This window comes from Xenopus laevis, chromosome 4L, assembly GCF_017654675.1.
Source record: "Xenopus laevis strain J_2021 chromosome 4L, Xenopus_laevis_v10.1, whole genome shotgun sequence".
Classification (NCBI taxonomy): domain Eukaryota; kingdom Metazoa; phylum Chordata; class Amphibia; order Anura; family Pipidae; genus Xenopus; species Xenopus laevis.
This window is the reverse complement of record NC_054377.1, coordinates 88,367,615-88,395,527: the sequence shown is the minus strand read 5'-3', so window position 1 is coordinate 88,395,527 and position 27,913 is coordinate 88,367,615. Positions and strand designations below refer to the sequence as shown.

Below are 27,913 nucleotides of genomic sequence, written 5' to 3'. Positions count from 1 at the left end.
ACTTAAATATATATTCCAGTTTGGTAAGATTCTTTAATATGCCACTTAATATGATATGAACTACCTGTTGCTTAAGTGTTCATTTTGGGGGTATAGTTTTCCTTTAAGTAGAGGTGCAATGAGGTTGTGACCAATAAATTCAGATAGATAAATACAATAGGTCCTCTGCACTCAACGCATTATCAATATATTAAAGACGTTGAAACATTTTGTGCCTTAAGCTACTAAAATGTGTCTTACCCTTTAAACAAATCAGGGATTGTTTGTCCATATATTGAAAAATATTTAAGCTGGCCAACTACAAGACTTCTGAAGCAAAAGTTTGCATGTAAGTGCCACATTGTTAGAATAAGTCAAAAACGAGTAAACAATTGGGAAAAACACATTCCTTAAATCTTTGAAGCTGGTTTCACTTAACAATTTCTAAGAAAACAGTTTCTATTAACATTACTGGCAAGGTCTGTTTAATGACCCCTGCTCAAACAGATCAGTTTCACAACTGTTAGTGTATTGCTTGAACATACCAATGCAACTGCTCAGCGCCTGATGTGGTGGAACCCTGCCAGATTTGTGCAATAAAATCCTGCCTGCTGCTCGGTAGATCGTTAGAAAAGCAAAATGCTGGTTAACAAGTTAAACGAATTCCTCACGGAGCATGAGGCGGAATCTAGGATCCTTGCTGCCTTGGGGATCTGTGTTGCAGTCTCTCTGTATGGACTGAAATGGATGAAGAAAAGGCATATTTTGAAGAAGATAAAACAAGAGAAACAGAGAAAAGAAATGAGTCTGCAACGAATGGAGAAACTGGCTGAGAAGTTTAAGAAGCAGGTACATTCATGCAACCAACCTGGCCATATTTCTAATGTATTTACAATCGCCTTGTATATACCTAATGAAATCATTTTAAAAGTATCTAATATATATATATATATATAGTGTATATTGATATATACACTATATACATTTTTAAAAATGTGTTTATTTAGTAGCTAATACTATGTAACCCATAAGGCAGGATTATACCTCATCTGACTCTGGGCAGTAACCTGCATCCAATCATCCAAAACAGCAGATGCTGACATGATATTAGAGACTGGAAAATAATAGGACAGTATCCGTGAGTTCCTCCTGACTAACAAAATACTAAAACGGAGGGATTACATATAAAGGTAACATTTATAACAGAATATAATAGACCTACAACATACCATCCTACAATAAAAAGTCAACTTCTGCAGTGCAAGCAACATGACTACCCTGTCCATATAAAAGTAACAAAGCCCTTAACTAGCTATAGACAGGACTCTGAAAGACAAAATTCAGCTATTCTTTCATTTTGGTATTTAATTTGTTTTGCATTTTTCTTTATTCTGTGCATTGGCAAATAAATCCCAGTTACAAACATAAATCCCTCTAGAGCTGGCCTTAATAATCATAACTTGAATGAAAGCAAAGTTTGGGGTAGTTAATATATAACCACTGGTTAATTTGTTTCTGATCTATAGCTTAACTGCCAGGCCAGACTTCTTCCCTATTTTATCTGGTTTGATCTGCTAGAGGCATCAAGTGCATGAATGCTGAATGTGTTACAGGCACACGGTGTGGCAACAGTTATTCTGTTAAAGAAAATGAATAGAGACACAGAGGCAAAGTTACAGGTGTGCTGCTTCTCCTCAACTGACAAAACAGCAGCTCTCTGTGTCTAAACTCCCTCACAGTGTGGGCTTATGGGTAACCCTTATTGGTTGAGTGTGAATGGATTACCTTACTACACAGAAATTGGCTATGGTCTGATGCACAGACACAGTATACATTCACATATATATATTTATTCACGTAATTGTGTCCCTATTATTTACTGGGGTCACACACTCCCTGACAATAAAAAGAGCATGGCTCCTGACAACATGCCTAACAAACCAACATTCAAAAACAGCTACATAGTGTACATTTGGCATATTCATGTATGAAAAATAAGGTTCTATGTATGAAACATAGGGTTGAACATTTCACCAAGTTACATTAGGTTGAGTATGAGTCATCATGGTAACTGTGGGAGTATTGACGGCTGGCCAAGAGTCTCATAAGTAAACATTTGTTTGGCCTTCTCACTCGGCTGGATTCCAGTCAGCAAATTTGTGTTTTGGGATCTCACTTTTCGCTCTGGTACACTGTGTGCAAAAATACATCCTGGACTGTATCTGGGTTATATTTGATGCCAGACTCTACTTGTTTGCATGTGAAAAGAACTCGTCTTTTTAACCCCATGACCCGGTATGAGAACTGCTGTGGACTCTCTTGTTCTTTCTGTTGAGTGCACATTAGCTCTTGGAATTGCTCTGTGCTGTTCTTTTCCCCAAGGTGTGATTGTAGAAAGCCCTTGAGTTCAGCCACTGTCATATCATCATTGTTCATGAACATATCTTTAAAATGTCCAGGCTTTACTATCCTAAGCACCCCCCGAACGATTTCTGTTTCACTGAAGTTCTCCTTCATACCCTCATCTATTTGCTTGCAGATGTTGTTGTAAGTGATATCAGATGTGTCATCACTAATCTGACCTCCATGTATTTTGAATTCTCTGCGATGAAGGTAAAGGTCCCTTATGGAGATTTCTCTTTCAGATTTCAGGTGTTTTCCTGAGTCTGCTTGGCTGCTATTAAAGTTGTCTGAGCTTAAGGTTTGGGGAGAACACTGCATGGACTGAGCTGAAAGTGCATGCATGCACTGGAGCAGTGTTTTTCCCAAATCTCCATAGACTGAAGGTGGTCCCTGAGTACTGCTTAAACATGTCTGGGATCCTGGGACACAAGCCAATGATTTAGCATTTGTAATGCTTACTAATGGTTCATCTGTGCTACTGGAGGGCAAGACAGAAGGCATTTTACAAGGAGTTACTGTTTCAGCCTGTTGTGCTAATTTTACCCCTTCAGCATTCACATTACTGCATAAGCTAGCTTTGCTCTCAGAAACCACTGCATCAATTGCATCTTGAAGCATTAACAGTTCATTCATTCCCCTATCCTCTGATTCTAACAAATGTGCACTGTACATAAAGGAATGGATGTACTCAAAACACTCCTCTTCATTCCCCACCTCAAGCTGCGATGGGTCTGTATCTGGTACTGGACCAACACTCTGGGCAATCTGGAGAAGTTTCTCTGCTGGCAAGGTGAGAAGGTTCTTCCTGATGTTCCACACCAGGCTCTTCCTCTCACTGTCTGATGCCATGCTGACTCCTTCTCTGGCACTGTAACACGGATTGTCCTTTCTGGATATTCGACTTTCTGTCTCTGGTCTGTTGTCCATCAGTTCAACAGATCAGCACTTCACCAGCAGGTATCGCCAATCCCGGACGAACCCCCAAGAAACTGTTACAGGCACACGGTGTGTCTGTGGCGACAGTTATTCTGTTAAAGCGGTTGTTCAACTATGAGATAACTTTTAGTATGATGTAGAGAGTAATATACTGAGATAATTTGCAATTTGTTCATTTTTTTATTATTGAAGGTTTTTGGCGTTATTTAGCAGCAGCTCTTCAATTTGCATTTAAGCAATCTGGTAACTAGGGCCCAAATTACCCTAGCAACCATGCACTGAGTTGAATAAGAGACTGGAATATGAATTGGAGAGAGTCTGAATAGAAGGATCGGCAATAAAAAGTAGCAATAACAATACATTTGTAGCCTTACAGAGTATTTGTTTTTTAGAAGGGGACAGTGATGCCCATTTGAAAGCTGCAAAGAATCAGAAGAAAAAGACAAATAACTATAAAACTGTAAAAAATAAATAATGAAAACCAATGGAAAAGCTGCTTAGAATTGGTTGTTCTATAACATAATAAAAGTTACTTTAAAGGTGAAATGAATAGATGAAATGAATAGAGACACAGAGCCAAATTACAGATGTGTTGCTTCTCCTTAACTGACAAAACAGCAGCTCTCTGTGTCTAAACTCCATCACAGTGTGGGCTTATGGGAAACCCCTATTGGTTGTGTGTGAATGGATTACTTTACTACACAGAACTTGGCTTTGGTCTGATGCACAGATACAGTATACATTCACATATATGTATTTATTCATGTAAATGTGACCTCATATTTACTACTAGTAATCTATAGTATTTGCCTAACCAAGAACACAAGTTTATGCAGCGGTAAACATGTTCTAACACAATACTGCTTCTGTTTGCAGAACCCAGGTGTAGATTCTGGAAGAATCCTGAACTTGTCATTGCAGGAACTTACAGAAAAGCTCAGAGATGGATCACTTTCTCCTGAGAATGTTTTGTACACGTATGTTGAAAAAGTAAGGCTTTTTTTTAGTGTGTCGAAGCACACTTACACAAACGTTCATTTAAACCCAAAAGGAACGAAATAAAAAGCAAATTAGGACTTTTGTAATTTTATCTATTTTGTAACTGTTTAAAATAAATGAGCATTTCTATAGTTCTATAAAGAGGCCTTACGACTGTCTCTCAGAGTTGCTGGTCAAGTGATCCAAGGGTTAATAAAATAAATATCAGATGCCATTCTACATATTACATGCTTAGTCTCCGGGGAAATTATAGCAGTAAACAAAATGCTTTCCTTCAGTCTAATATAGCTTTGTAAGACCCACACTTAATGGTTATCAGGTTCAGTCAGTGTTCTTATATGGCCCCAACTGATTTGCCTCTGGAAACACATTTTCACCATTCACTGTATATAGTAACAACAACAACCTTTCAACTAGCCATGACTGTTAGGCTAATGCCACACAGGGGCTGATGCCTGCCTGTGAAAAAGCGAAGGATGAGAATCAGCCCAGACAATGGTATTACCTTTCTTCTTTGCCTGCACCCGGAACCAATGCATTGGCCGTGACAGATTTGGCATGTGACCTCTTGCATTTCAGTGCAGAAATCTGCTGCATGTGCTGCATCTGGGCCACCACAATGGTCAATGGTTCCAGGTGATAAGAAGATAATCCCAGTGTGGGGACTAATTGCCGGCCTACACTTTTACGTAGGCCGAGATCAGCCCCTGTGTGGCATCAACCTTAAACACTTACAGGGGTTGTTCACCTTCCAAACACTTTTTCAGTTCAGTTGTTTTCAGATTGTTCACCAGAAATAAAGACTTTTTTTCAATTGCTTTTTATTTTTTACTGTTTTTCCAAAATGTAATTTTAATATTCCTGTCTGGCGTTTCAGTCTGGCAGCTCAGTAATCCTGGTGCAGATTCTGAACTTTTATAATTTGCTACATTAGTTGATACATTTCTCAGCAGCACCTGTGGAATATTAGCAACTATTGTATCAATTATATCAGCTACTGTTAATGAAACTCGGCAGGGCCAAAGATAAGAAAAGTATCAACTAATGTATTAATTTAGAACAGTGTACAGAGTCAGTGACAATCTCCCTGAGCTACTTTTGAAAGAGGTGAAAAAAGAAACTTTAAACTTCAGTATTAGAAACATGGCCACAAATACAAAATAGAAAGCAATTGAAAAAAAGCCTTCTTTCAGGTGAACTATCTGAAACCAATGGAACTGAAAAAAAGTGTTGGTGAACAACTGCTTTAATTTATATACTATCACCTAAGTAAATTTGACATTTTATAATCTTAAAAACTGTGTATGTAACTGCAATTACCTTATATTTATTATGATTGACATGAAAATTTCTAAGGCTTTGGAAGTGACCAGAGATACCAACTGTATAACCGTTTTTATGACTGACTGTGAGAACCAGCTCCAAGAAATCAAAAAGCAGAAGCAAAAGGGTCTATTATACGGTGTTCCCATCTCTATAAAGGAGCATGTTGGATACCACGTGAGTTTATATTTCTTATACATCTTTAGAAGAAAGGAAACCATTTTTGTCCAACAATATGTAATAAAAAGTGCAAGACTTGGCCAGGTACAGTAACTAATACGATTTTCTAAGACTGTAGTGTATTTATAGGCAATGATATTTATAGGTGTTGTGATTGCTACAATGATGTGATAACCAAGGTATTTGGAGTTACTAGCAGTTTGGACTGTTTATAGCAAATAAGAGCAAATATTGGGAGAGAACACTGGCATATACTGTAGTTTCTGTTGCATTGAATCTGTGTGGAAAACATTACCTTGATGTGCAGACAAGTACAACTGCATTTCTCTGTTTCACTTGTCAGCTAACTGGTATTATAGTTACTGCATAAGCAGGGTTACGCAGCACATTAAACTACAACTTCTGGCATCACCCAACAAAGGCGAGGTTTATCGAAACACAGAAGAAAAATCGCTCAGTCTAACCCACGCTGTGGTGTTGAACAGCTGCTAGAAACACGCTTTTGCCAGCACTTGGTCTAGCCCACAATCTGGTGTTGACTAGCTGCTATAAACAATAAAATGCCCATATTTGTACACAAACAGAGAAAAATTGGCAGTGAACCGTTTGCCTTTAAAAATAATTATTACAAAATATTTTGTGTTGGTACCACACTTTGGCCAAAATTTGTAAGCTCACTGCCACATCAAGGCCCCTCATTGTACGTGAGTCCTACACTATCCATTGGCATTCTAAATATGTAGTGCATTTAAAATCAAGTCCCCCAGCAAACAGTGTGACTGAGCAGTAAGAACTCAGAAGCTCTAGTGAGAAAGCAATGAGCTTTTAAGCCCCCACCCATTAACATACACCTATAAATCATTCCCTGTTTTAAAGGCTCAATGGCTTTATCAAGCCTATATTCATTAATTATACCCTCATGTTACATTGTCATGTACACTATGGGCATGACATGGAAATGGGTGCACTTCAACACATGTTCTCTTTATGCATAAAATATCAGTCATTGTTGTAATAAACTACTGCAATATCTAAAGCTAATGTTATTTGCCCCCAACTTGTTATAAAGACTATTTGAATTCTTAGGGACATCCTTCCACATGTGGCCTGGTGCAATACCTTGATGAGCTTGAGGAAGAAGATAGTGTTATTGTTAAGGTTTTGAAGAAACAAGGGGCTGTTATATTTGCAAAGACCAATGTACCACAGACACTGATATGGTAAATACAGCTTTCATTTATTTCAAAACTGTTTTAACTACAGGAACAGGAGAAAGCTAAGCAAACCTGAAACCTCATAAAAAATATGCTTACAATCACTGTTCACGTGGATAGCTGAAACCCTTACCACCATTGTTTTTATGACTGAAACTGTTTAACTGTGCCTAAGCTTCTTAACGGGGGAGGCTGGAGTATATGTAAAAGTATCCCGTAAGGGGTATAGGCTGTATGGGGATTTTTGACAAGAATACACATTAAACCTTGACATTGAATTTCAATTTATACATCTGCACACTGCTTGCATTAAAAGCTTCCAAGCCGTTAGTGACCATATTGGAGAAGAAGTCCACAGCAAAGAATCGTCTAATTAGGAGAGGACAATTTTATTAGATTCTTCAGGCCTTTTTCTTTTTCTTTTTCATGTAGAATTCCTGAGGCCGATTAAACTTTAAACATTTAGAAAATCCAACGTATGGGTATAGATACCATGAGGCGCAGGGATTCTGCTTCAAAGTGCCTTTATTCACCAATAAAGTGAAAAAAAGTGGTGAATAAAGGTACTTTGCAGCAGAATCCCTGCACCCTATGGTATCCATACCCATACGTTGGATTTATTGAATGAATGCTGTGGATGGAAGCATGGGTTCACAATACAAGAATAAAGCATTATGGGTAAATATAACAGTTCACTTTTACTGCCAACTTAAAACATTTAACATTTCTGCAGTGCTGGAAAAAAGCCCTTGGAATATAAGAAAGAACAGCAGATTTTAATGTAGCTCTTTATGAAAATATTTACATGAGATCTCTCTCATAATTCCAGGTGTAAAGTGTAACTGCAACTATGTATATAGGCTTGTGTTAAACTGTAAATCAGCATGTATTAAACTGAAAATCATCCTATTGGTACATGTTGATGACTAAATTATAAGCACCCATGGCATAGATATACAACCTTTAAGGGACCTATTTATTAAGATTGTACAGTGCTGTGTATTACTGCAGTGCTATATAAATAAAGTTATGCATACATAAAATACATACATACATACATTAAACTGCAAATTCTGGTTGCATATTCAAGGCAATCATTTCCTGGATTCTTTTACTTTCCAACCAGCACATTTCCCTACACCCTGAAAAATAAGATAGTAAAATTGGTATAGTTTATATGAACTTTATCCCTGAAGAAAAGTTGAAAAAAGACACAAATAGCAAATAACTTGCTGGCCTCCAAATTAAACACTACCCCCTCTCTCTAAAGAAAGAAATCCTAGGGATCATTTTTTCATCCACCTCATCGCTGGTGTAAACCAATTTGCTTTAGCTTTGCAATGAAACCCTAACACTTAATCCACTTCTTGCAGGGATATACTAAAAGGGAAGAGTTAGCAAGTATTCTAAGCACACTTGCATGAGCTTGATAAAAAAAAGTGAAAGTCATGGTTCTCCAAGTATTCATTGGTCACAATATGTTCGCATGTAAAGATAAACTGTGTTTTCACCACAAGCTATGCATTACCATGAGATGGCTTTGTTTTTCTCAGTTATGAAACAAGCAACCCAATATATGGACTTACGACCAATCCCCATAACCCCACTAAAGGTGCTGCTGGATCTACTGGGGGAGAGGGAGCATTGATTGGAGGCGGCGGCTCAATTTTAGGTTTCGGAACAGACATTGGTGGAAGTATCCGACTCCCATCAAGCTTCTGTGGAATAGCTGGATTCAAGCCATCTCCAAAGAGATTGAGGTACATATACCCGATAAAGGTAGAAACACTGTATAATATGTGTCATTTATATTTTTAAACTCATACATTTTTAATTGTATCAAATTTGCCTTTTTACAGTATTCATGGTGTCCGCCCTTGTGTTGATGGCATGCTTGCAGGTGAATGGTTAAATTAATCTACTTCTACTCCATCCTTTAGAACATTAACTAAATCTTTATACAAATGTATAATAACCAAATTCAAACTTCAAACAACCCAATTGCAATATTCCATTATGATGCGGCATTAATTAACATTGTACTTAAAAATGATGAAGCAATTAATGCAATGTAAAAGTAATCTCTATTGCTTCACCGGTTCAACATGAAAGGGACAGAGAAAAATATTCACATGGGGTAGCTTTTATTGATGCATCAAAAAACATTACACCCAGCATACCATTTATTTCATTCACATTTAGCAAAGTGTATCTTTTTTGTAGACATGTAAAGTAAATGTTTGCTTCTAGTTTGTATTTCTACAGCCACTATAATGGTATATATGTTTCAGTTTTGCTGTGCATTGGACCAATGGCAAGGGATGTGGACAGCCTAGCTTTGTGCATGAAGGCTCTCTTGTGTGATGAGATGTTCAAGTTAGATCCAACAGTGCCACCGCTTCCTTTTAATGAAGAGGTAGGTAGCAGTATAGTGAACAAAACTTTATATATTTAAAATAGTAACTGCTTTACATGAATGTAAGACTAGTGATGGGCAAACAATTTCGAAACCCCAGTGAAAATTCCCCAGTGTAAAAAAAAACTACACGCCGGCGCTGTTTTGCAAAATTTTCGCCATTTTGCGAATTTCGAGGGAAATTCGCAAATTTTTTGGCAAAACGCCCTAAATTTGCCCATCACTATGTAAGACAGATCAACATGAACATGACATAGCAGTATAGTGAACAAAACTTTATATATTTAAAATAGTAACTGCTCTACACGAATGTAAGACTAGTGATGGGCGAATACATTCGCGAAACCACCGCGAAAATTCCCCAGCGTAAACAAAAAATTTTTCACCGTTTCGCGAATTTCCCTGGAAATTCGCAAATTTTTTGGTGAAGCGAAACGCCCCAAATTTGCCCATCACTATGTAAGACAGATCAACATGACATGAGCCTTATATTTATTTATATTTATTATTCCGTTTGTTTAGTTATAATTATTATACAATTGATTTAACTCCTAATATATTAGTACTGATATAAAGCTTGTGTGCAGCATATCCATCAAATAAGTAAAAAGCATCTTGCCACCCCACAGTTCCTCCATAAAGTGTTAGGCATACCATATAGCTTGCAAAGCTTATCTGGGGTATAAAACCTGCTGCATAGCATTTTTCTTGCTGTCTCTAGGTGTTTTTTGCATGTGGAATATTTTTGTAGGGCAATGATGTCTATTGATCATTATTAGTCTTACAGTAATCCCTCTTCGTTTCTTTCCATAAAGTAGCATCCCAATTGCCCACAGACTTTTATGGCACATGTATATGACTTTTTTTTCTTCTGTAGAGGGTTTCTTCAAAACTCTTCTCATATATTGACAGGGATCTGTTATTAGGTGAAGGACAATAACAATGCAGTTTCAAACTTCAAGATATTTGGAATGCATTTTGCAATGTTGAGAATGCTTGGAAATGCGTCCCATGTAGCATTTGAGAAAGCAACTAGACTCCCTAAGATGTCCATGAAAGCTGTAGCTGTGTTGGTATTTCAGTATTAAATATGATGATAGTACCTATAGAGGAGGAGAGCAGTGATAAACTTGGATATTGCCATAATCGAAGAATTTGCACTGGTCACTTTTGATTCATATATTTGTGTGGGTATCTCCAATAAAGCACAAGAACGTTCAATTTCTATCCATTGTTGCCCCCCAGAGTGGAAATTCCAGTGTATCAGTTGAAAGGGGTGGGGTTTTTCTAAAGCCCAATGCAGAACCTTTAGCTCCCAACTACAACAATATAGTATACAGTTAATATAGTATATAGGACCTGTGACAAGATGGCTGCTTGTACAGGTAATTTTGGGGGAAAATTAGCTATGGTAGGCAGGTAAGTGTAGGATCAGGAGCATAAAGACAGGGACACCACTTCATCAGGCAAACTCTTCCCAACTTAAAGGTAACAGGAACACAGTTGATTAGTGCCGAACAATGGCGAAGTTTCGCTAGCATTAATTCAGCAAGCAAAGAGAAGTTGCGCTAGCATTGGCTAATTTGCATGTGGCGGGAAGTTAAATTTCAATGGACGTATATGTTACAGCAAATACATTACACTACACAAGCCCAGGGAACCTTAATGAAAGAAAATAGAGTTGTTATATTGCCCTACACATGTGCCCAGAGTATAGTTTATGTGCCCAGAGTATAGTTTATGTGCCATATGTAAGGAAATGTAGGGGGTACCCTAAAAAAAATTTACGATCTTTTGCAGCCTATCACCCTGAAAAACTGAAAATTCGCCAGCGTTTAGAAAAATTTACGTTTTTTGAGGAACTCTTATCTACTCTATTGCACTTCACCTAGTCTGAGGGTGCGAAGGCAAGTCTGGCACAATTTGCGTAGTTACGTCCATTTGCCAGAATTCCCTTGGGCACTCTACCACAAGCCCCTTTGTATTGTAAATAACTAGGAGCAAACAGTTGCTGAGTTCTAATCTGTTCATAGCCTGCTTGGTGCATTTAATGATTAAAGCAAAGGAAATTATTCTTGAATTCTTGAATATTGTTTAGATCTTCTCTACTCCTAAACTCCTGCGCATTGGATATTATGAAACCGATGGCTTTACATTGCCAAACCCAGCTATGAGGCGTGTGTTCTTAGAAACAAAAAAGCTGCTTGAAGAAGCTGGACACACGGTAAGAAAAAACACAAGCAGGGCACAAATCTGAAATGAATTGTTTGTATAATTCTTTAGATAACTTTTTAACCTTGCCCCTAAATTAAGTATTAAAACACAGCTATTTCTTCTGTGGTTCTGAAAGACACTGAGACTGATTTGTGTAATTGCAGGGCTACTCTGAAAATACTTGGCAAACCCATACACATACAAGTAGTGCCAAGAATAATAAGAGAAGAACAAAGCAGAACATTTCATGAAACATCAAGTTTGTGTCCTCATGTGAACCAGAGCTGCTATTCTTATCACTATTCGTATTTACTGCTATTAAGTATCACTCACATCAGTTTGCTAGCCTTAGCATATTAGAGCTGCAAAATGTAGGGGGCTGACCAGAGGGACATCTGGTCCAGGTACAACTGTAATGCTGTCAGTTCCTTACATTTCCCATGACTATAAAAGGAAGCATTGCCCTTTGTATGGAGAAGCTAAGAGGATGTGAAGATTCTATTCTATTCAACAACATAAGGGAAGATTATTATAATTAATTTGTTTATAGAACATTGTAATTTTATCTTCACAGTACTAATGGCCCGCTACCTCAAATATTAATGTAGTCATCTCAACCTCAAATGAACAATTTAGAAAAAAAACTAAATAGATATAGGAAATGTATGGGACAGTTGTTGCTCAACTCTTCTATTAGAGATATAGGCAGGGTGCTCTGGGTGATGCAGATCTTCAACAGTTAGAAGTTTCTCTGTTTCCTGTCCTTGGCTTAGATATTCAGGATACTGTATATATTAACCTTATCTATGGGGCAGATTTATTTTTTAGATTATTTTACAGTTCACTACGAAAAAAACCACTCACTTTCTTTTCAATCCAATGGGGATCTCTAACTTTCAACCACTGATAAATATGATTCTAAAACTCCATAGGAATTAATAGAAAGTGAGTGAATGTTTCTGTGCTGAGCTCTAATTTAATATTTTGATAAATCTGCCCCTATGTGTTACATTAAATGAATCAACACTGATACAGTACCCATATCAGTTTATTATTTAACTGATTGCTGTCCATTTTTTTTCTGTAAATGACCATTTATCATGTATCCAGCATGTTGGGAGATTAATGGCATTGAGGATTGAAGGAAAGGGGGAAAAAAAGAGAAAGAAATCCATTGGAGGGTCACAACCAGCAAACAGACCTCTAGTTAAAAATATCAGAATTTTTGTTTGACACCTTACCCGTTTTAGTCCTCATATCAAAACTTGAGAATTCACAAAAAAATAAAAAAATATTAAACTTCATAAGGGGACATAAATGGCACTGGATTCGTTTTAAAACTGTCAATAGAAAAAATCAGGATGGCTTAGCAGTTCTGGATGTACTATATAAGTACTATTTATCTGCCCCGGCAAAATGTATATGGCTAGTCCTGAACCTGTTAGCTAAATGGGCAGAAATAGAAAGAAACTACAACTCCGTGACATCTCCAGCCTATTGGCTATGGTCACGGACTCTGTCACACCTGGGCACAAGGTATCTTAGCACTACCATACATTCACTTAACATATAGAGATGGCTCATAAGATTGACAGGATGTGATATTAGAGGTTCTCCGCTCATTTCCTTTCTACAAAACCCTAAGTTCTTACCAGGACAAGAACCTCAAATACAACATACCCTGACCACAGAAAATCTGGTTGTCGTTGGTTCACTGTTTAATCCTATTGATGAGACCTTGATAACTTATGAGGAGCTAATATACATAAAATACTCATTGGCTGGTACCATACCCCCTCCTTACTATCACAACTCTTTCCAGCTACTGCTTCAGTGATATGCTGGAGGGGTGGGCCAGACATAGGCACCTTACTCCACATGTTCTAGACATGTCCCAAGTTAACTTTATTTTGGGACACTGTCCGACAATGGGTGAGATGAGTGACCTTTATACAGTAGATATCCCATAGGGCCCAATGGTCTGCATTCTGGGAGTGAACGAAGTACCTAATGTGCATAATGCAGCCCAACGTTTAATCAATAGCATACTGACAGCAGCCAGAGGGGCAATTACAAATGCTTGGAAATCTATGACGTCTCCCACAGAAACAGGATACAATATATTCGCAGAATGTAATACCTTACAGTTCTTGACTGACATGATACTAAGGAAAATTTTACAAAGTATGGGAGAATTGGGGCTATGTGGATAATGTTCATACTAACAGACAGTAACTCGGGCTATAAGCCTGATAATAGACAATTAGGTTGGTTTTGCTTTCAATAAGGATTAATTATATCTTAGTTTGGATCAAGTACAAGGTACTGTTGAATTATTACAGAGAAAAGGGAAATTTGGATTATTTGGATAAAATGGAATCTATGAGAGATGGCTTTTTTTGAATATCTTGGACCTGCACACTCCACAATTAATAATGGTATTCACGCAGTGGTATTTGTAAAAAAACATTTTTTATATATATAATGTGTTATCAATACATAAAGAAACTGTTTTCTCTACAATTGAGGTAAGTCAAAGACATGTAACATCAAGTTTACAATGCTTAATAATTACATACCACCACTCTGCAATACGAAAATCAAGCCTACATGCAAACAGACATCCTTGTCAGAGAATGAGAATCACCCCGACGTTTCGGCGTGAAAGTCTTTATCAAGGGGAATTCTCGGGGTGATTCTCATTCTCTGACAAGGATGTCTTTGACTTACCTCAATTGTAGAGAAAACTGTTTCTTTATGTATTGATAACGCATTATGTATATATAAAAAATTTTTTTTACAAATACCACTGCCTGAATACCGTTATTAATTATGGAGTGTGCAGGTCCAAGATATTAACAAAATTGTATTTGTGACCACTTTATGGGAGTGGTTGTCGACTTATTATTGCACCTCCTTAACCCTTTAAACTTTGATTTGATTGGTGTGCCCTCCTTTCATTCGTGTTCATATATGGGAGATGGCCTTTCCATAACTCAGAGTTTTCTGGATAACAGGTTTCTGGATTATGGATCCCATACCTGTACTTGATGTGTAGTTTCGATATTCCTTTATGAACCCCGATAATGTAGCTATTGGAAGTTATTGGATTTCTTTGCCTCGAATCCTAAATTATCTCATTCGTTTGCTTTCAATTCTCTTTTTTGTTTTGTATTTTAATTTTTTGAGCTGTGTCCATGTTGGATATAATTTTGTTCTAAAATTAAAACTCAATAAAAAGATAATCAAAAAAATTTTAATTTTACAATTCTGTCCCCACAATCCAACCCATGCTCTGAGCATCCTCATTTAGCAGTCACAGCCAGTATGACAAAAACTTGAGTCCCTTCACCTTGAAGAGTAGACGAGCCAAGTATTATAGTATAGTATAGTAGAATAGTCGGGCGTCAGTAGGATCTCACGGGCTGCACCCATTCAGAAGCACTCATTGTTTCCTTGACTGACGAAATCAGCTTTAATGGGCTAAATCAAGTCATTTTGCATAAATCTAGAAAGGAATTTATTGCACATATTTTATTTGTAAAAAATAAAATCTCCATTATTATTGTTATTATTATTATTATTATTAAGAAGGATTTTTAGAGCGCCAACATATTATGCAGCGCTGATGTGATAGCGTCATTATTTTCTAGCTTATACCTTTCAAACCACCCCGAATTGACTACGTGATAAATGAGCTGTTTATAAAAACACTTCTTGGTGATGGAGGACAAACATTAAGTGAGAAGCTGTGAGTACAATTTTCTTATACTAAACAAAGGGTACGGGACTGGAGTCAGTTTGATGTCAGGAGTGAAGTATGACAAATTAGTTTCGACTTTAGTTTTCGTAAATCACTTCTTGTCGTACTGGAAAGCCCTGGAATTTGTTTTTGTTGAGTCCTTTACTCTTCATTTTACCCCCTTTTATTATTCCTCTCCTTCCAGTTTCCTACTTTTTCTGTTGCTTCTATTTCCATCTCTATCAATACCGCTAATCTCCTCTTTCTCAAATTTCTCACATTTTGTTTAGGTTCTGTCTCTTTTCCCCGTTTATTTTATCCCCCCTAATTTCCCTTCCTGCTACTTCTTTCTCTCCTTGTAATAACATTGTTATTCTCCTCCATACTGTCCTATTTGTATTCTTCCTCTCATTCTGTGTCCTTTCCTCTCTTTTTATTTGTCTTCATTTTACTCCATGTCCACATAAATATTCTTCTCTATGACTAATCTTCCCCTTCACGTAATCTTGATATCTAACAGATGTTGTGCAACCACATCTACTTTGATTTCTCGTTGTTGTAGCTCCAACACTGAACCATTCTGAATGTTTTCAGTGCAAGGGACAAGGTGTTTGTAAAATAATATTATAGTATTAGAATTGGATTCTACACACAGCTTGATTTGAACTTCTGAATAACATAGGAAGAAGATGAACACTTGATTCTCATAATAAATTAAGCATGACATTCTGAATGCTTGTCCTGTTGCATAGGATTCTTTGCCTTTCTTGCTTATTGCATATGAAAATGAAAATATGTAAAGTGTTCTTTTTCTTTAGCATGTAAAGGATAAAAACGTGGATTATTTTCAATTATAATGATTTCCAGCTAGGGTTTTTTTTTTAATTAGCCATACATTACAGGCTTCAGTTCTAACATACCTGTTTTGTTTTCTAATTAGCAAAAACAACATTGTAGACCCTTGTCTGAAAGATCTGGACTCACTTTGCAACATTCCTAAAATAGTGAAGAAGATTCTGTTCTTTGTACTGAAGCCATTGGTAAGTAGCTCTTATGCGGCATTTGAGGTCGAATTTAGCTGTTTCGTATAGAGCTACTCTACACATTCTCATGTATATTGATCACATGAAGTGAAGGTCAGGATCCTGGAATTCCTATTTTACTTTCCAGGAGCTCAATTGACTCTCCAGAACCCATCGTGCTGGGAGGGTGCATTTTTACTGTTACCACTTGTACTTTACTAGATTAGAAGTAAACTCCTCAGGAGTAAAAATATTCAACTAAATAGATTCTTCTAAACATTGATTTGCAGCTCCCAAGATACGCATGGTTCTTGAGTTCAGCACAAGGTGCAAGGTGAGATGATGTGTTTTATACTTTCCGCTATTCATGTATTAAATAAAACTGTAATATAAATGACAATTATAATATTAGAGGACCGATTGGTGCAGCAACAGCAGTAATAGCTAAACTGGGTTTTATTAAAGTTTGATTTGAGGGGGTGGGGCCTTAAAGAGCAGTTTTACTTTTGTTTGATGTAGGTTCGACAGCATAATGCATTGTAGTAATGTGTAAGTGTAATGTAGTATAGTGTTAGAGGTAAAATGCATCTATTTTTTGTAAGTAGAAACATTATACATGGCTGTTGTGTAATATAATAGCCTATGTATATATCATAATATACCCTTGCTATATAAATATTGTTTTAATGCAAAAGCTGTTCACACGTGGCAAGACAGCGGCTGCCATACTAGACACTGTTGACCTAGTTGGCATCCTATTGGCCAATGTAAGGGACCCAAACAATTCCCAATCCAAATTATGTCTGCAGACCTCAGGGCTCATTCAGATATTAATCAAAGAGAATGGAAAACCCCATTGGACTAGGGCCGATAAACCAGATATTACATATATATGGTTTGTGGCTGGTGGGTTGCATAAGCCAGGACTGGGAAGCAAATTCGGACATTTGTTGACTTGGTCAGGCAAACTGATATTTCTGTGTATGCCTTACTATATGTGAAAGTGTGGGCTACTATATGGCATACAGTAATGTAATGTTTTTGGCACGTAAGATGTATAATACTGACATACTGTATGCTATGTAGCTTTAATATGATAGTGTGTAGGATACCATACGCCAAGCTGGTAGTGGAAGGCGGATTTAGTCTTTCAGTAAATGGGCTTGTGAAATAAAATTTCAAAACTTAAAGTGATACTGACACTAAAAAACTACATTTTAAAATATGAATGTACATTAAAAGTTACCTATAGGTCAAGTTGATTGTTTTTTTTTTGCTGAGAGGTTTGTTTTTGTAAGTAATTGTTACTTAATTAAGTTGAAGTTCCTAAGCCTGACTGTTTTGCCAACCTGACTGTCCCATCTCAGCCTGTCAGTTAAAGTTTCTAATGCTAATGGACTCCTGCTGCACAAATATGGCAGCCCCCTCATAGGTGATCACAGGGAGTTAGATAAGTAATGTAAAAGCATTGGGCAAATACTTTATGGCAAAATTATAAGAAACATGCAAAGTCAATTTTATGGTAGATGTAAAAAAGTTTCAATGTCTGATGTCAGTATCTCTTTAACTCATAAAGGGAAATACTATAAAACAGTGGAGTAACTTGGGAGCATTGCCCCCCCCTGCCAAAAAATATACTGAGGGGGCATGACAAGAATAGTCCCTCCTCCCCTGTCCGCCTCCTGACCTGCTCGCACAGCACCTTCCAAGCCTGCATTACACCGCTATTTTAAAGCAAAATGACTGGTTGGATAACTATGATACAGCAGGCTGCATGTTTGGGATCCCATGTCATCCAGGCCCCTCAGAGACTGCAGGGTCTGCTGTATAGGTAGTTACACCACTGCTGTAAAAACTTGGCTAAGGTGGTTTTCCTACAGCTAACATGTGTAGTACATGATAGATGTGCTCACATTGGGGCAAATTTACTTACCTCCGAAGTTGTGCCATCGGTGACTTCGCCAGGCGTAGATTTGCCAGGGCTGCACAAATTCACGAAGATCCGAAGTTGCACACAAGTTACCGATCATTTGCGAAGTTGCGATAATGATGTTACGATCAGTGGTTCAAAGTTACGCTAGTGATCGCAAATTTGCATACGGCGTGCAGTTAAATTACAATGGACGTATATGCAGCAGCAAAGACATTACACTATACAAGCCTGGGAAACCTTCATAAAATAAAATAGAGTTGTTATTTTGCCCTATACATGTGCCCACTGTATAGTTTAGGTGCCATATGCTAGGAAATGTAGGGGGGAAGGAGGGTACTCCCAAAAAAATTTACGATCTTTTTGAGCCTATCTCCCTTAAAAAAGTAAAAGACGCCAGCGTTTTTTCAACTTTTTTTTAAGGAAGTCCTATCTACTCTATTGCACTTCGCCTGGTCTGAGGTGGCGAAGTAAAGTCTGGCACAAGAGGTAACGTTCACTAAAATCCGCAACTTAGTGAATTAGCTTAGTTACGTCCCTTCACCATAGAGCAACTTCGCCTGGCGTAAGAGTGTGAAGAAGCGCTAGAGTAGGTCCACTTTGCTAGTGAATTTACGCCAGCACCCGTTAGTAAATCGGCGAAGTGGCAAAATGACGTCAAGCTGGCGAAATTTTCGCTAGCATTAGCCACTTCGCCCTTTAGTAAATTTGCCCCATGGATTGCAAATATATTTAATGGGATACTGTTCTCGCTATACAAAATTCCTGCTACAGTCAGAAGCATAAACAAACAGATACTATGTAGGACCAAAAAAATCACTAATTGATTTTCATAATAAGATTTGTTATCCAAATTTACTTTTCCACGGTGGCAGGTAATAGTTGCTTTGAAAGTGATTTTCTTATTTGCTAAACTCATTTTAAATCTTAATTGTTTAACATATTTTTAGTACTAATAACATACATGCATTCTATATTGTTTAGCTCCGTAAAGGACCACTGGAAGCATCATACAGCTATAAAGGTACAATCCTAGAGAAAGAGCTATAGATTCATATTCCATCTTAATCTACAAGATTTAGGCCTATGTAATTCCAATTATTATTTATACTGTATTCTACAGCCCTGATGCAGAAAAGAACATTTTTCCTCATCAAGTTATACATAATTGAATATATTGCCATTGCATCCTCACCACCTTTTATCAGAAGAATTATTACTTCAATTTAAAAGGAATCTCAAGAGCACTTTTGTGTACTGCATACCTCCCAACTGTTCCACTTTTTGCAGGATAATCATGATTTTCAGCCTCTAAGCCGCTGTCCCAGATTGTACTCTTAGGGGGTTATTTATCAAAGGTCAAATTTTAGAGTTTTGCACAACTCAAATGAATTTGCATGAAAGCACAACTTGAATGGAGAAAACTCGAATCACTTAGTTCGGGTTTAAGAAACTGAAACCTCGAAATTAATCAAGTTTCCATTAGGAAAAAAATTAAATAGCTCGAATTGCCGAATTTTCGGGCAAAACCCTCCGAAAAAAAACCTCTAACATCATGAAGGCTATTTATATTTTAAAATGGTTCAAGGGACCTCTGACTAAATGACCTCAACAGGTGTTAGATGAGGTAAAATAAATCTCGAAAAATTCAAGTTTTTTCAGAATAACTCGAAAAATTTAATTTTTTTAACCCGAATTTTGACCAATAAAATAAACTCAAACTCTAATTTTCATGGAAAACACAACTCGCTCCTTAATAAATAACCCCCTTAATGTCCTGTATTGCCTTACTTGTCTTTGGCCAGCTCTCGGCCTCTGTTTCTCAGGAAAAAAATCATGGCTGTGCATTCCACGGTGTCTTGGCTTAATTTGCCCATTATCCATTTCATTCATTTATTATACTGGCACGTTTAGGGTTAACATTCTGTTTATCTATGTTCTGCAGCAATTATACTGGCAGCAGTGCCGGCCTAAGCCGGCTGGGCACCCTAGGCAACCCAGCTGGATACGTCTCCCCCTTCTCAATCGCGCACGGAGTTGCACATGCACCGATGATATAGTAGTTGCTGCCGGGGAGTGCGAGCAGATGCTCTGGTACGTGTGTATGCACAAGAGAGTGCAGGCACACACTGCAGAGACACAAGGCTGCAAAGATGAGAGACAAGGGTCTGAGCTGGGGGAAGGCAGCAAAACAGGTACCTGCCAGGCACCCCTCTACTTTTGTGCCCTAGGCACGTGCCTCTTCTGCCTACCCCTAGTTCCGGCCCTGACTGGCAGGTCTGGGTTTAATATGCCCCTGATCAATTTTAATTGGTGATTATGCTGGCATGCCTGGGGTTAATATGCTTACCATCTATTATCTGTAGTAATTATATTGGCATGTCTAGAGTGTGTATTGGTAAAACTGGTGAGGAATTTAGGGACATGGTCACAAAATGGGTGTGTTCAAAAATTTTGCCACACTATACATGGTAGATCTTTTTGTCTCTATTGTTTTTTCAAATGTTGGTAGGTATGGTATTGGTGTATGCTCAATCCCTTATTGCAGGAAAACCTGGGCGCAAGGAGACCACCAAGTATCGTTACAGTGCCTTTGGTTACGATGCATTTTGATTAAACTCGTTTCTGTCCCCAGGAATACCAGACTGAATTCATTACTGAATGGAGAAAGTTGCATTTAGATGTGGTCCTGGCTCCTATGTTGGGTCCAGCGTTTAACCCAGGGTATCCTTCAAAGCTTTTAGGTAAATATTTAATTTTTACATCATTTCTGCACCATATTGAAATCTCAGTCGATGAATTCAAATGTTAAAAAGGCTGCCTATGAAACATTCACAGCATAACTAAATTAAAATAGTAAATAATTTACATGTTGGCATGAACAAAATAAGAGAAGATTACTTAATAAAGACATTATCAAGTAGACCCAAAAACTGTAATCATGGAAAAATGCCTTGTTCAGGGGGATAAGTTGAATTAATCTCCTGTGTTTAACCACTGTAGTGACCATCATAACTTAGTTACCAATCCAGACAATTCTAATTAATTGATTTGTATGATTACCAGTAATTGTGCAGGGTTCCAGAATGAGCATTTTGCTGGAACAGCGAGGACTGGCGAATATATAAAACCTGTACAATTATCAAGTGAATTTAAAATGTGGCCACCAATCTACCTGCAGGCTGAATTAATATAAAAGATAAAGTATTCATTCTAATGGTGGTTATACACTAGATGATATGAACAATTTAGTTAGCTGCATAATGACCATAATGGACTCAACATTACTATGTACAAATACTGTAATAGCTTTAGATACATTTGCTTGCTGTAAAAGGTTTGTTAATATATATGTAAATATACTCTTGTCTTACCTTGCACAAATCTTATCATTCAATCCATAAAGTCACTGCAGCAAAGAACTTACCACTCCACCAGTCATTGCACCCCACTGAAGTTCCTGCTTTGAGTTTTGATATAAAGGTTAGTCAGAAAATGGAACTTTTTAAAGGTTAGAAGAAGCCTCATAGGACAGGGAAAAGGCTTCAGTGCTTCATATGTTTAATGACCTGACAAAGAGAGCTTCACATAATCAGGGTTTAATAAACTAGCTGCAAATGATGATTTTGAGCCTTGGTCTCTATGTACAGAAGCATTTTAAACAGAAGATATTTTATGTTTTTTCAGCGGCTGCTTCCTACACAATGCTGTACAACATACTAGAGTTCCCGGCTGGTGTTGTAACTGTGGGTTCTGTCACCCAAACAGATGAAGAAGAACTAAAGAATTACAAGGGGCACTATAATGATATGCTAGACAAGCTGTTTGTAAAGGTATTGTTCACACCACATATTGACATAGATACAGTTAGGTCCATAAATCTTTGGACAGAGAAGACTTTTTTTTAAAAAATTTTGGTTCTGTACATTATCACAATGAATTTTAAATGGAACAACTCAGATGCAGTTGAACTGCAGACTTTTAGATTTAATTCAGTGGGTTGAACAAAAAGATTGCATAAAAATGTAAGTAACTAAAGCCTTTTTTTTAACACAATCACTTCATTTCAAGGGCTCAAAAGCAATTGGACAAATTAAAAAACTGAAAATAAAATGTTCGTTTATAATACTTGGTTGAAAACTCTTTGCTGGCAATGACAGCCTGAAGTCTTGAACTCATGGACATCACCAGATTCTGGGTTTCCTTCTTTTTAATGCTCTGCCAGGCCTTTACTGCAGCGGCTTTCAGTGGCTGTTTGTTTGTAGGCCTTTCTGTCTGAAGTTTAGTCTTCAACAAGTGAAATGCATGCTCTATTGGGTTCAGATCAGGTGACTGACTTGGCCATTCAAGAATATTCCACTTCTTTGCTTTAATAAACTCCTGGGTTGCTTTGGCTGTATGTTTTGGGTCATTATGAAACGCCTCCCAATCAATTTGACTGCATTTAGCTGGATTTGAGCCGACAGTATGTCTCGGAACTAGAGATGTCGCGAACTGTTCGCCGGCGAACTTGTTCGCGCGAACATCGGGTGTTCGCGCTCGCCGGAAGTTCGCGAACGTCGCGCGACGTTCGCCATTTTGGGTTCGCCATTGTTGGCGCTTTTTTTTGCCCTCTCACCCCAGACCAGCAGGTACATGGCAGCCAATCAGGAAGCTCTCCCCTGGACCACTCCCCTTCCCTATAAAAACCGAAGCCCTGCAGCGTTTTTTCACTCTGCCTGTGTGTGCTGAAGAGATAGTGTAGGGAGAGAGCTGCTGCCTGTTAGTGATTTCAGGGACAGTTGAAAGTTTGCTGGCTAGTAATCGTTTTGATACTGCTCTGTTATTGGAGGGACAGAAGTCTGCAGGGGTTTGAGGGACATTTAAGCTTAGGTAGCTTTGCTGGCTAGTAATCTACCTTCTACTGCAGTGCTCTGTATGTAGCTGCTGTGGGCAGCTGTCCTGCTTCTGATCTCATCTGCTGACTGCTGCAATAACAGTAGTCCTTGTAAGGACTGCTTTTATTTATTTTTTTGTTGTTTTACTACTACTACTACTACTACTATAAGAGCCCAGTGCTATTAGTCTAGCAGTGTTGGGGAGTGGGACTGGTGTGCTAATCTGCTGCTCCTAGTAGTTCAGCAGCACCAACTTTAATTTTTTTTTTTTAATATTCATTTTTTTTTTATTTTACTTTTTTTTATTTTACTACCGCTGTAGTAGTGTATAAGTTGACCTTTTAGGCATTATTTGCCCTGTAGGCATTATTTGCACACTGTTTTCTTCAACCCGCCATCTAGCTGTGTGACCTTGTTCACATTCTGTCTAAATATCCATAATATTACCGTCTCCAGAAAAACACCGGAGTGACTTTTTTCAAGCAGCCATAATATATTTTACGTAATCCGTATCCACCGCTGTAGTAGTGTATACGTTGACCTTGTAGGCATTATTTGCACACTGTTTTCTTCAACCCGCCATCTAGCTGTGTGACCTTGTTCACATTTTGTCTAAATATTGATAATATTATCGTCTCTAGAAAAACCACTTGAGTTACTTTTTTTCAAGCAGCATTCATATATTTTACGTAATCCGTATCCACCGCTGTAGTAGTGTATACGTTGACCTTGTAGGCATTGTTTGCCCAGTTTTTTTGGCCGCAGCCACTGAAGCACAGAGGCCAGAAAAAATATGCCATATAAATGCTGAAAATAGTCATTTTTTGCCATACGTTGACTCAACGTATATGGCAAAAAATGACTATTTTCAGCATTTATATGGCATATTGTTTCTGGCAACTGTGCTTCAGTGGCTGCGACCAAAAAAACTGGGCAAACAATGTCTACAAGGTCAACGTATGGCGAAAAATTACTATTTTCAGCATTTATATGGCATATTTTTTCTGGCAACTGTGCTTCAGTGGCTGCGTCCAAAAAAACTGGGCAAACAATGCCTACAAGGTCAACGTATGGCAGTTGTTTAAAGAGAACAGTAGATTACTAGCCAGCAAAGCTACCTAAGCTAAAATGTCCCTCAAATCCCTGCAGACTTCTGTCCCTCCAATACAGAGCAGTATCAAGCAGATTACTAGCCAGCAAACTTACTATCATCTGTCCCTGAAATCACTAACAGCTCTCCCCCTACACTATCTCTTCCAAGCACACACAGGCAGATTTTTCAGATACATTTTTGCCCTTGATCCCCCTCTGGCATGCCACTGTCCAGGTCGTTGCACCCTTTAAACAACTTTAAAATCATTTTTCTGGCCAGAAATTTTTTTTTTAGATGTTAAAGTTCGCCTTCCCATTGAAGTCTATGGGGTTCGCGAACCGTTCGCGAACCGCTCGCATTTTTGCGCAAGTTCGCGAATATGTTCGCGAACTTTTTTTCCGACGTTCGCTACATCCCTACTCGGAACACCTCAGAATTCATTCAGCTGCTTCTGTCCTGTGTCACATCATGGATAAACACTAGTGTCCCAGTGCCACTGGCAGCCATGCACGCCCAAGCCATCACACTGCCTCCACCATGTTTTATGGATAATGTGGTATGTTTTGGATCATGAGCTGTTCCACACCTTCTCCATATTTTCTTGCCATCATTCTGGTAGAGGTTGATCTTGGTTTCATCTGTCCAAAGAATTTTTTTACAGACCTGTGCTGGTTTTTTTTAGATTTTTTAGATTTAGATTTCTCTGATGTTTTTTCTCTGTTCTTGCAGCTTAAGGATTGCTTGTTTCACCTGCATGGAGAGCTCATTTCACCACATGTTGTGTGTTCACAGCAAAATCTTCCACACACAAGCACCCCCCCCCCTCAAATCAACTCCAGGGCTTTTATCCACTTAATTGATAATGACATAACTAAGGAATTGCCCACACCTGCCCATGAAATAGCCTTTGAGTCAATTGTCCATTGTGCTTTTGAGCCCCTGAAATGAAGTGATTGTGTTTAAAAAAAAAAAGGCTTCAGTTCCTCACATTTTTATGCAATCTTTTTGTTCAACCCACTAAATCTGCATTCAACTGCATCTGAGTTCTTTCATTCATTGTGGTAATGTACAGAACCAAAATTAGAAAAAAAGTTGTCTCTGTCCAAATATTTATGGACCTAACTGTACATGACATTGCTAGTAATGCTTGATAACAATGTGCTAAGCATAAGCCTTTTATAACATAAACTTATAAATATATTAACGTTTTAGTTTCCTGATGGGATTTAAGACAAGTTTGGGAGCTTGCAATAGATGTGAAAATAAATTCCACCACTGTATAGCCCATGTCGCAGGGTATCTAGATTACAGATGCTCATGCAGTCAAACATGGCTGTCTTCAAGAGCTAACTCTCTTAAATCTTACTGTGGGCATTTACCATAGTTTTATTGTGCATACTTGTACAGCAAACTAAAATCCTTGTTAACATAACAGTATAGGACCTGTTATCCTAAAATCTATAATTCAGAAATCTCCAAATTATGAGAAGGCCATAGACTCAATTTTTGTAATCAAATAATTCAATATTTTTAAAAACTATTTTTCTTTTTACCTATAATAATATATCATTAGCTTGTACTTGATCCCAACTAAGAAATAATTAATCCTTACTGAAGGCAAACCAATCCTATTGGGTTTATTAATGTTTAAATTATTTTTAGTAGACTTAAGGTATGGAGATCCAAATTATGGAAAGACCCCTTATCAGGTATCGAGCATTCTGGATAACTGGTCTATACATGTACTAGTAAAGGACACTGGCAAACAGAATAGCGTCTGTATGGTGCATGGATCCCTACAACTGACCTTTGCGATAACAAGGTGGTCCCGGGCATTAATTGGAAAAACATAGAGAAAAAATATGGAAAATATTCATGTTTTGAAGCATGTAATTTACAAAATCCTACCAAACTTTCCAAGTCATAGCAGTGGTATATGTTTGCTCTCTACAGGCCGTGGAAGGTGGACTTGGGCTCCCCTTGTCTGTTCAGTGCGCAACTTTACCCTACCAAGATGAGCTCTGCCTGCGCTTCATGAAAGAAGTTGAGACTCTGCACCAGAGCAAGAAAAAGAAAGCCTAAGTTTATTGGTTTAGTTGCATGCTTACTATTGTGAGCCTTCACTTTCATTTGTACTAGAGCTTGAAATGTTGTTGTACGTCTGAATTCTGTGCCTGATGTAAGATTCATGTCTTATGTAAAACTTTCTTTTTTACAGCTATTCCTTATACAATGGGTGTGAACTGTCAGAAATAATAGTAATGCATTTTTCCTCTAGCCCTTGCATATTTTGATCTGCTTACTGCACATTGTGGCAGATAAAACATCTGGTACAGGGTGCAGAGAGCCCTATTCTGAAACCACAAGAAAAGGCTAATTCAGAAATATATAAGAACCCCCCTAATGAATTACATTTTTAATAGGCAAATTCTTCTTTGTTAAAATGCCCCAGCCTGGGATTTTTTCTAAGAAGAAGTCAAACCTTCATCTTATTTGTATTTTGCAGGAATCTATAACATTTTGGCGCCCTATGTAAATTAGCTTTTTCTTGCCCTGTATCACCTACCATAAGCAGAGGTTAATTATCCCGACATTTTTTAAGCAAAATAATAAATATGACCCTTAGTATTCAGCAACATACAACCTATTTTGAGCTATGCTAAACGAGTGACTGCTCTCTGCAGTATAAATCTGAAAAATGTAAAAAGGTGCCTTAAAAGGTAACTAGGTTGCTATTTTATAATGTATTATATCCCATTACTCTAGACATGAGGTCCACAACTTGTTTTCCCCATGAGTAACATTCAAATATAAAAAGAATTGGGGAGCAACACACATATGAAAACAGTCCCTGAGGATGCCAAACACGGGCTGTGATTGGCAGTACACCGAGTTTTTATGATATAAAAACTTTCCTCCAAGCCCAGAATTAAAAAATAAGCACCTGCTTTAAAGTCACCGGGAGCAACATCCAAGGGGTTGGTGATCAACATGTTACTCATGAGCCACTGGTTGTGGATCGCTGCTCTAGACTGTACTTCACCAAAGTTTTATCACAGGTCTGTTTTGTTATGACGTTCATAATATATTTGCCATGTCTCATGAACTCCACTGAGTCTTGATTGAAGCATTCTTTACATTAGTCAATGCGCATTAAAAAAAAGAGATCACTACTGTCAACAACAAAAAAGTCAATGTACGGGCAACATTTTATTTAGGCACATAAGGTACTTAACCAACAACTTGAGGTTTACAATAAGTGATACTAACAATAAAAATGTTATTTATTTATTAATCCATAAACATAATAGCACCTGATAACTTGTAGGAAAAATGCAGTTTCTTGCCAAACCCACCTCAGTGGATGTGGGAATACATTTTATCTTGTTTTCTCTTCTGCAATTACTAGTGACTTTGTATTATAGTCTAATAATGTGTGTCATCCATTGATAGTGTTAAAAAAAGTCAGCTGTGAGGACCTTCACTTAGAGTCCTGTGCGGGTCCATTTTTTTGGGACCTGTACCCAGCCCGTACCCGCAATCTGCAATCCGCAAACCGGACCCGCAACCTTACCCGCTTGGACC

General features: G+C 37.8%; 1 protein-coding gene across 1 annotated transcript; it reads left to right on the top strand.

The window, feature by feature from the left end:
* The first annotated feature begins 275 nt into the window (after positions 1-275).
* faah.3.L (fatty acid amide hydrolase, gene 3 L homeolog) lies at positions 276-27,434 on the top strand. The gene is made up of 15 exons (XM_018258382.2): positions 276-828; positions 4,195-4,308; positions 5,674-5,817; positions 6,907-7,040; positions 8,588-8,794; positions 8,894-8,934; positions 9,326-9,450; positions 11,549-11,674; positions 15,318-15,415; positions 16,347-16,446; positions 16,719-16,762; positions 19,343-19,382; positions 20,994-21,102; positions 22,046-22,191; positions 26,282-27,434. Exons 1-15 carry the CDS (start codon positions 619-621, stop codon positions 26,408-26,410), a joined length of 1,767 nt encoding a protein of 588 aa, XP_018113871.1. The 5' UTR covers positions 276-618; the 3' UTR covers positions 26,411-27,434.
* The last annotated feature ends 479 nt before the right edge of the window (positions 27,435-27,913 follow it).

Excerpts from the sequence above, each read along its gene's own strand:
- faah.3.L (XM_018258382.2), top strand. The coding sequence starts at position 619 with ATGCTGGTTAACAAGTTAAACGAATTCCTCACGGAGCATGAGGCGGAA. Across the intron at positions 4,309-5,673 it reads TGTACACGTATGTTGAAAAA|GCTTTGGAAGTGACCAGAGA; the intron begins GTAAGGCTTTTT and ends AAAATTTCTAAG. Across the intron at positions 9,451-11,548 it reads CGCTTCCTTTTAATGAAGAG|ATCTTCTCTACTCCTAAACT; the intron begins GTAGGTAGCAGT and ends AATATTGTTTAG.